This window comes from Nothoprocta perdicaria, unplaced genomic scaffold (genome assembly GCF_003342845.1).
Source record: "Nothoprocta perdicaria isolate Ctin4 unplaced genomic scaffold, notPer1 scaffold_307, whole genome shotgun sequence".
Lineage (NCBI taxonomy): Eukaryota > Metazoa > Chordata > Aves > Tinamiformes > Tinamidae > Nothoprocta > Nothoprocta perdicaria.
In genome coordinates this window covers 487,153-496,847 of record NW_020455541.1, presented here as the reverse complement: position 1 = coordinate 496,847, position 9,695 = coordinate 487,153, and the positions used below count along the sequence as shown (strand labels likewise).

The window sequence follows — 9,695 nt, the reverse complement described above, 5'->3', positions numbered from 1 at the left end:
TGTTGTAGATTTGAATRTAAAGCTATCTTTGGGTCTTTTTTTCTGCCTATGTGAAGAAAGCAGCTACCATGGTCCACTTTGTTTGACTTAAGCACATTTTAAGGAAAATAGGAGCCCACCCAAACAAATCAAGCAATTAGACCTTTCTTTTCTTATGACTGCTTCCTCTCCTGTGGTCTGAAGTCATTTCTGGTCAGCCCAGCAGATTTGCATACATACCAGCACTTTGATTCTCTCTGTTTGCAAATGCCTCTTGGCTAGTCTTTGTGAAGCTTCCGACAGATTTAGATTCATGCTTTTAGGTTCTCCCAAGGAACCTGAATTTAATTTTATTTCATGTAAGTGTAAGGCACTTGGTACTTGGTACATGGAAATGTAAAAATGTTGGAAAGCTCAAGCTGAACAAGGGTGGAGTTTAGAAACTTAAATTCCATTTAGATGTCTATATGGGAAGGAATACAACACAGTTCTGTCAGGAACCAGGTTGAGATGGTGGCGAGTGATGTTTTACTTTATGCTCTTTGATCCTTTTTTTTTCTTAAAAAATAGCACTTCTCATATCCGTTGACGAAAATCTGTCAAGGGGAGAACAGAGACAACAGTCTAGAGGACAGCTATATGTGTGTGCCGTATGTGTCATATACACGTCACATACCATGCATGTCGAAGAGAGGAGAAGGAAACAGCAMACTGCAAAGAGTTAAAAATATATGTCCTCTTGTCAGAAATAGGCTGATTTTCCAATTATAAATGTACATTTGTATTTCTCGTAAGTCATGCAGTATTTCCTGGTGGGAAATCCTCCCTGGCACCACCCAGTTCCTGCCATTTATCAAGTCTCCTGTAATAAGAATTCTTTTGAAGAGAGATGCAATATAAAAGGCCCATGCTTAAGGGCTGAGACTCGAGAGGGAACTCAAAAAACCAAAGCTCCATCAACTGTATTGCTGGGAGTATCCTCAAGTCAGTCCCACTCCTAGCATCCAAATACTTGTTTTTTTCCCAGTTATATAATTCTAGCCCTTGCCAACCAATACCTGCTTTCTGCTCTAGGATTCCCTGATGCTTTGAAATAGAACAGAGAAAGCTGGTTAGGACCATTGAGGCTGTTTGAAAGAGGATTCTCCCTGTAGTGCATCTATCTAAAGTCTCATGGTTTCTATGAGAGTTTGCAATATTTATTTTCTAATAAAGAAAGCAAGCTTAGATGTTAAACTTACTCATTTGATCTTCTTAGGAGTCATGGAGCTATCATAACTCCAGCAAATGGTTCCAAGGAAAAAGCCAGAAAAGATCAACTTCAGCAGCAGTAGTTTTCACTCAGTACAAATGTTGCTTCAGTTTTGAAAGATTGCTTTTGAAATTCTGGTATATTGTATTAGCTGAGTCAGAAGAAGTATTATCGAACTCTACTTGCTCCCCTGCCTTTTCTGGAAACTTGAGGGCTTAGCGGAGGAAAGGCGATTAACTCAGTCCAAATAGGCTCTTAGCTACTTGTCTAATAAGCTTTTATTTCCAMAACTTTTTAGAATGTACACTTGTGAAAAATAGTCATCTGCAAAGTGAGAACAGAATAGATTTTTCCTGGTTTCCTTGTAATAGAGAATAGGAGAAATTGGTAGCCTGGTGCTAGAGAAGTTGTTGTGCCCTTCGAACGGAAAAAAAAATGCTAAAAAAAATGTAAATAACAGTAGGAATAGATGGTAATTTTTGATGAAAATTGCCAACAAGGGAGTTTTCTCTTGGTTGACACATTTAAAAACTATTTAGAAAATATGGTGCTATAGAGATGAAAACATTTGTTGAAGATACAACATTATTGAGCATGAGCACATCGGTATCTGCCTGTAATGAGTGACAGAAGGAGTCACAAAACTGCCTGTTTCATGGAAGGGCAGGTACAAATCAGTATCAGGAAGCCGAATCGTGTCTATAGCATGACTATATATGCATGGGAGGAGCTGCAAATTAGCCAGGAAGCCAAAATGTACCTATATCGTGACTGTATAGGCGTAGGAGGAGCTGCAAATTAGCCATTGCCACTGAAGAGGTAGAGCTAAGTGTCACTGGTTTGCTCCCTTTAGAGAAGTGTGTATAGTGGCAGTCAGAAAGGTAAGAAAAAAAATAGGAATTGTTAAAAAAAAAGATTTAAAAAAGAGAAAATATGAGTATGCTGAGTTTGCATCCACTTATTGAGGATCACCCACACAGCCTGCTTTTAAAGGGATATAATAATACTAGAATATATAGAGAGAGCAGTGACAAGGAGATGCTCAGAGATGAGCAACATGTTTTTGCCATGCATAATTAAACAGATAAGTATTTAGCGTGACTGAAAGAAAATATGAAAAGATTTTTAAAATCATGAATGTTATGTGAAACAGGAACAGAGAATGATTTTTCATAAGCCCTCATACTCATTAGGAAGTGGATAATGAAAAAAAATCCCATATGTCATGCTCAAAACAGTTCCATGGGCTTGCTTCTCCTGCAGAGTGCAGTTAAACCGTGGAATTCCTTCTCACAGGATGTTGAGCTGGCCTAAAGCATGAGGGGCCTGGAAAAGAAGCACAGGTGCAGGTGTGCATTAGAACTACTGCAGGCACGTGGCTGTAATAGCACAGGGTTTCAGCTTCCACATCTTTGTAGATAATTTTAAAAATAAATTTTCACAATGATTTTCAGTAATGAACGTCATAGACTTTACGGGGACAAGGTTCTTACTTTTGCACACTGAGCCAAAATGTCTATTTGCTGATTCAGAAATGTCTGTGGAATTTTCAAGGTCTGTATGATTTCAAAAGGATCCATTTCCTGTGGAGCCAGTCATCGTACGCCGTTATAAACAAGCAGAAATGCAAAGCTTGGCGCGAGTCCACAGCGTCAAGCTAGTGCTGTGTGTCATTCTCCTGGGGTTTTCCCATGTTGTGAGATAACATAAGAAATGCAGCCATTTTCAAAATGGGAAAGAAGGCATTAGAAAGAATAAAGTAAAACAAAGATATAGCTGCCGTCAACTGATACATGACCAGGATGTTTGTATAGTTGACATTCACCACAGAAAGAAAAATGAGGGCCAGCAAACCGCTCTTTGTATTCTCTGCATTCTTTTAAGGAAGAGTTAGAAATATTTTCTAGGGACTTTCCAGTATTTCTTTCAGTGTCTTTCTATACTTTTTCAGCATTTGCTTATCGGAGAGCAAGGTAATTTTGTTACTCTAACAGTGTAATTGAAACCCAGGGGAACAAGCTGCAGTTGCCAGCTCAGAGAGCTCACGATGCAAGGACGCAACTGCAGCAAGCAGCCTGCAAAGATGGAGCTCTGGAGCCATGGAAGTGGCATGAAGTGGCTCTTCTGATGCTAGTCTGCTGTTTTCACTCTTGCTCTTGAGCTGAGATGCTTGGTGAAAGGAGGAAGTGAAAGTGGTTAGAAAGGGAGATGAAATAAAGCACCAGGAAAGGAGCTGAGGAGAGGCAGACGGTGCTGACACGTGCGTTACGTGTAGTGACCGGAATGGCAGGAGARGAATGAATGGGGATGACTGCAGATGGCCACTGTACCGTGACTTGGCTTTTGCTACAGTGTAGATGCAGAATGAGCTTGGATGCAGTTGGGAAATTGGGATGACAAACACAATTATAGAGACAACCGTGGTGACATCTGTGAGGTCTTTAATTATGGTGCAAATATCCTGACTTTTCTCAGGTTCTGGTCAATATATTGCACACACACATGCACATACATACAAATATTTAAATTGATTAACACCTATATGTTCTCAAAAATAGCAATTTTTTTTTCTTTTTTCTTTTTGTATGGCTTCTACATGACCTGGTATTGGGATGCTTATGTGGCGCACTGTACAGCTCAGGTGTTCAAGCAGCTGAACACCTCATATTGAGGCAAAACTATTATGGGCTGTCATATTTTATGATCATAGAGTTATTCAGAAGAAATTGTTTTGCTGTTTTAAAAATATCTAGTTCATAGGAGAGGTGAAATAATGCATGTGTCAAATAAACAGGTAATGGCTGCTTTAAGACTGCTGGGGCAGTGATGCAGCAGGCTTGTCTCTGTACCTCCTGAGCCTTTGCCTTGCTACACAAACGTTTGGTTCAGCTCAAATAAACATGTCCTGATTGGTAGGGATTCAGCTCGCGTTAAACTGCTTTTGTGTCTGGTACAGAGCAGGGACCTGATCAACTTTTCCTGTATGAAAAGTTACTTCTTACTGGGGCTGTAGTGCRGGCAGCTTTTGCATATTCTGTGTTGCTATATGAATATTCCCTTTTTGTGTGGAAATGTGAATAGTTGCAACAAGAGGAAGGACATGTGGAGCAGCCAATCAGATCTCCCTTACATATGGATTGGAGTGACTGTTCCAAATCAAAAAGCGCAAGGCATCCAAAGCATTCAGTACTTCTCTGGCATTCCTTGTTTCTCCTAACCAGGAGGAAATCCTGCAAAATGTGAGGCCCTTTCCTCTCCCAAGGGAAGCTGCAGGTTGTTACTCTTATGGCATTCTGCTCTTCATTATGAAATGGGCAGAGGTGAGCGATGGGTCAGAAAAGAGCAGCATTTGCTCTGCGCTGGTGGTAACTGTGATGCCAACCCAGTTKTGCTGCAGTGATATGAATGAGGAGGTCTGTTCTGTAAGTTCCTGCATCCTGCCTTTCACTCCAGCAAGTGACAATGAAGAAGAGAGAAAAGCATAAACAGGTTGTTTCCAAATCAACTAAACCTGATATCTTTATTCACAAGTGCCAGATTCACCAGAACATGGACCATACAAAATGCCCTCTGCGCCACTGCCACAGTCCATCTAACTCCCCCCAGGTGGTGGCCAGCAAGRACTGTAGTCAACCCTGCACCCCTAGCCTCTGTACTCCCTTGTACTCTCTGTAGGTCCTGGGCATGAGGGAAGAACATCACCAGCTATTCCTTTCAGGAAGTGATCCCATCTGCTAGATTCAGGTGTGCCTCAGTGTTGCTCTGCAGGCTGAGTGTTTCCCTTTCAAATGGGCTGAGCATCAGCCCCTGCAAGCAAGAGGCTCGAGTATCCCAGCCTTTCAAAAAAGGAAGCCCTGCTGTCCTCAGCCGTTCGGGGTGGAAGCAGCTGCTGCACAAGGCCAAATGTTTGTTATTTGGGCACCAAAATTGCAGGGCACAAATTCCTGTCTTGGCAGCCAGAGGGTGGCCTCTTGATTCATTAGAGAGTTAGAGCTCTAAGGCTGGTCTGGAAACCTGCAGTGTTTAGGCATCTGAGGGTGAAACCCTCTTCTATGTAGGAAACTTAATTAAGCAGCCTCACCCTGTAGCCCTTACAAAGGACTAAGGACTGGGATTAGCCTGGGTATAGGAGCCACTGTTTGCCGTTGGCTCTGCCCAGAGCTCAGAGGTCACAGCTATGTTCACTAACGTCAGCTTCTCATAACAGGGCGAGTTAGGCTCTCCAGTCCGTGCTCTGTTCTGCAACATTTCAGCTGCAGAAATTTGGCTTAGATTGCGAAAATGAAGCAAATGGTTTCCAAATAGAGCAAGTAAAGCATAAAATAACAAACAGATAACAGAGATYTTATGTAGAAAAATTTATTAGTATATTGGTAGGAATAAGAACRTTCTCACAAGCAAATTCTGGCTGGGTATGTAAGCTTCAGCTTTTTCCATGAGCTGTATGACAAACTAGATGTAGAACTAACTCTTATACAAAACAATGTAACTGTGAACTGTTACACACACATTCTTTACAAATTTGTGTTAGGAATGGAGAAAAAAATGCAGTAGAAATGAAATAAATTAACAGCTTTTTTTTGTTTATCATATAGATATTATTAAATAAATGTAATAGTAAAATACAATAAATAAATAGCAGAAACACTGCCTTACAGATTCTGTAGACTATCTTTCTGAAGTCACAGCTAACAGCCTACAGGCTGGCTGTGACTAAGCAAACTGTTGTTGACACAACATACGGGTGCACTCCGGGGGAGCAGGAGGACTTTTCAAGTCACTGATGTAGTAGCAAAGTGGTTAGGCTCAGTATAAATAAGCAGTCCTGCAAGTGCATTGCACTTAACCAGCTGGGTTTGGCTGAAGTGGCTTCCAAAGGATCTTCATTTCCTTTAGCAAACCACTTCTCTTATCCAGTAGCTTCACTTTCAGAGAACAGTGTTTTCCAAAGCCAACTTTGAACATTCTGAGACACTTCCTTAAATACATGCAGTTAAATAAATAAATAAATAAATAGAGTGCTCTACAGTTCGTTTAGAAACAGCGAGGCAAGAGGTAGTAGGTGGGATGCTGCCTGAGAGCCGATTGACACTTCCCTAAGCTGTTTCTCTCCGTGGAGGAGTGGGAGCAGTTCCATGATTCTTCTGCCTCAGCTTTTCTCAGAGCAGTGTGTCGGAATTGGATTGAGCCCTGGTAAGAGTTGAGGGAAGAAAATCATTTAGAAGGTTTCCAGAACAATCATCGTTGCTTAGCATTATATGAGCAGATAAGCATGAGTGGTCTGTTTCTAAGCTGTTTGCTGTTCTGAGGTATAGAGAAAATAAAGACAATGGTTCTGAAGTAGCTCCTGAGATCGGGGTTTATATAACTGGGCTTCAAGCTAGGAGACTTCTGTAGCCTGAGAACCGAGAACTTCATAAACTTGGAAATAGGAATTATTAATATATAGTACTGCAAACAAGGGGAGAGTGATTTTTAAAAGCATCACTTTGCAACTGGAGCCAAATGTTTCCATGTGCCTTAGCCTCCAGATGGAGATAACTAGTACTCAAATCTTGGCTAATGGCACATCAATTTCAGGAGCAGCTTGAGAACAAGGAGCCCCCAGCAGAATCAGAAACAACCTAATCCTATAACTAACCAAGAAGTCTCCTTGTTCTTTAAAGAGAAAATGGAAACTTTTGCTAGGAAAACCAAGAAAGCTGGCTTTTGCGGGGAGGTTTCCCACTCATCTTCCCTAAACGAGAGTGGATGGATGGGACTTACTTGGCCAAGAGAGCCCTTATGATCAGCTGAACCCAGGGAGCGGTGGGCTCCAAACACACTTCTTTGCCATTCTTCAGAGTAGCACTGCAAAATAAAGAAAAAACAGAGGTTAAGCACCTACTAGGGAGATTGGTTTTATTCTCATAATGGAATGCTGCATTTTTAGATRTACTAACTTAGTATAAATAAACCTCACCCAGCTCTACATCAGAACCTGCCCTAATATTTTGTTACACATGTTCCATAGCTAAGAAAGTAAGATCAAAGACAAGTTGTGTGAGTTTTCGTGCCTACACTTGAATCACATTCCCCAAATTGTTTCTCCATATATATAGGTACTATATCCTGTTTTGTTTACACTGGTGCAGATTTTTTAAAGAAAGGTTGAAACTTCTCAGATAAAAAGGAATTTTGATAGCATGAATATTTTAGTTTCTGTTTTATGTACTTCAAGACCAGACTGGTCTCAGTATTTCTCTAAATCCACTCATTTCTAAACTTATCTTTCTGAGATTGTTACAAAACTGTTTTGGTGGGAGTTTTACCTGCCAGTATAAACTGAATTGTCACCTTGCGTATCAAAAACTGACCGCTCCTTGTATTCACATTCTGCCACTTTAGAATAACTATTTAATATGCCCCATGATAAGTAAGTAGGAGAGATGAAGACTATAAAAGCAAGTGACTCAGGCTAGCTCGTGTCAGCCTGCTAGCTCCCTTGCTTCTGGTGGCACCCAACAGTCCCTGCAGCTGCAGGAGCATTAACCGAGCGACAGGCTCTTGCAAAGGTACTTACATGACTTCCACGTTCTGGCAGTGCGGTCCGCTTTGTGTCAGCTTCACATCTTGGATGAATTTAGGGTTGATGAACTTGGAATGAGTGTCTGTGCACTGGCACCGAAGCTCGTTTCCCATCCTTGCCAGGGCCCTGCCTTTGAGAAGAGGTAAATTGTCATTTGTGAGGCATTCTTAGCAGCTGCATATCTGACATTAAGCACGACTACTCCCTTTTCACATTGCTCCAGGTTAAAACTTTGCTGCTTAAGTCCTCACAGTATTAAAATTAGTTTCTTACTTTTTAAGACAAGCCAATATAGATATGAAAATAAATTCACATGTCTTTAAAATGAAACTATATATGATTTTTGGTTACTTCTGAAATTGCATCATTCAAAACCTGGATTAACACACTAGCAACTATAAAGAGGATAAGAGGCCTTTATTGTTCCAGTAATTTGAGGTGTGTCTATGCTTGTATGTTCATCCTGTTTGCTCTCCCTTCCCAGCTGTACTTGAGGCAATAGAATCATGAATTAAGAAAGATGAGATCCTCAACCAGAAAATGCCGTCCTTTGTGTAGCAAGGTAAAGAAATAGTTGAACACTGTACAAAGCAGACAGTGCCCTTGGCCAGACATGCACTAAGTGAAGGACGCTAACAGTGCAGACAGGAACTTTAGCGTCCTTAAAATATTTTCCACAGGACAAAGGCTACGTGGTAAATTTCTGACCCAAGAGAAGCTGCTGAAAATATTTCAAAGTAACTTGCTAAAGCAAGCATAAAAATATCTGTCTGAAAGGATGCACACACTGGAAAAGGGCTAAACAGAGCTAGAGTTATGTGGAAAGGATTTGCTTACCTTGAGACACAGCTGCGGAGATCAGGAGAAGAGCCAGGACAGCCACAAGTTTGCCGTTCATGGTTACACAAGGCTTTGGTCCTCGATTATTCAGCTCGGATGCTCTGGAGCAGTGAGATCTCTTGTCTCAGAGGAATGCTGGTGTCTGAGCTGGGCAACCCATATCCCTTATATACTGTTTTGGGGCGAAGCTGTGGCCTCTGCTACAGGGAGATTGCGTTAGAGGAATTTCCCGCATGCAGCAAGAGTGAGTCACATGACTGTTGTGACACCCTTTCCTAGATGACTGCAGAAATATTTATCCTGCAAATGAACTAATTTATTATTTTATTAAAATATGTCAGTAACATCTGTGCAGCGGGATTTCTTTTGTAAACTTTTGTAAGCTTGGGAGTTTTATACTGCATTCGCTTATTTGGTAGTAAAATCTTAGCATGGTTTTGAGGACGTTTATAACTTTTTGGGTGCCTGTCTTCAGGGTAATACTTGTATTTCGTGGGCATGCCAGGCCTGTGTTGGAGATATATAATTTCTTTTCTCTGTTTATGGTGATGATTCCACTTATAAGAAATGAAGCAAATGGAAGGAAAACCAGGCAGTGCTGAAGTCAGCAAAAACTTTGGCTTTTTCCCTGGAATCAGGATTTTTCCTTAGCATTATTTTAATGTTACCGATTTTTTTTTCCTGTTGAAATAGCATTTTATGAAGTAAATTGATCTCTAAGTTGTTCCATTCGGCAAAGGAATGGAGACTATAATATCCAAGGCTTTCTGGGAGGTAGAGATACTTAATTATGAGCAAATGTTAAAATCACTTCTGCATTTTTCACGTCATACATTTTGAGGAGTAAGAAATAGAAGCTTTGTCTGCAAGCAAAATGCTAGGACATACTCAAAGCAACTGCTTTTGTTTGCTTTAGGTATGTTAGATAATGTTTTACTGTTACAATAACCCTATGTTTTAACAAAGGGAGATAGCGATAAATATTGTGGTATTTTCTATTAAGGAACCTTGCTGCATGAGTGCTCTGTATTTATCTGCTAGTAGAAATATTATCTT

The 9,695-nt window shown here is 40.7% G+C and overlaps 1 protein-coding gene across 1 annotated transcript; it reads right to left on the bottom strand.

Annotated features, from left to right (window-relative positions):
- Nucleotides 1-6,390: 6,390 nt before the first annotated feature.
- Nucleotides 6,391-8,723, bottom strand: LOC112950072 (interleukin-8-like). The gene is made up of 4 exons (XM_026042540.1): nucleotides 8,637-8,723; nucleotides 7,794-7,929; nucleotides 6,998-7,081; nucleotides 6,391-6,421 (listed from the first exon to the last, which is right to left on the bottom strand). Exons 1-4 carry the CDS (start codon nucleotides 8,695-8,697, stop codon nucleotides 6,391-6,393), a joined length of 312 nt encoding a protein of 103 aa, XP_025898325.1. The 5' UTR covers nucleotides 8,698-8,723.
- Nucleotides 8,724-9,695: the final 972 nt, after the last annotated feature.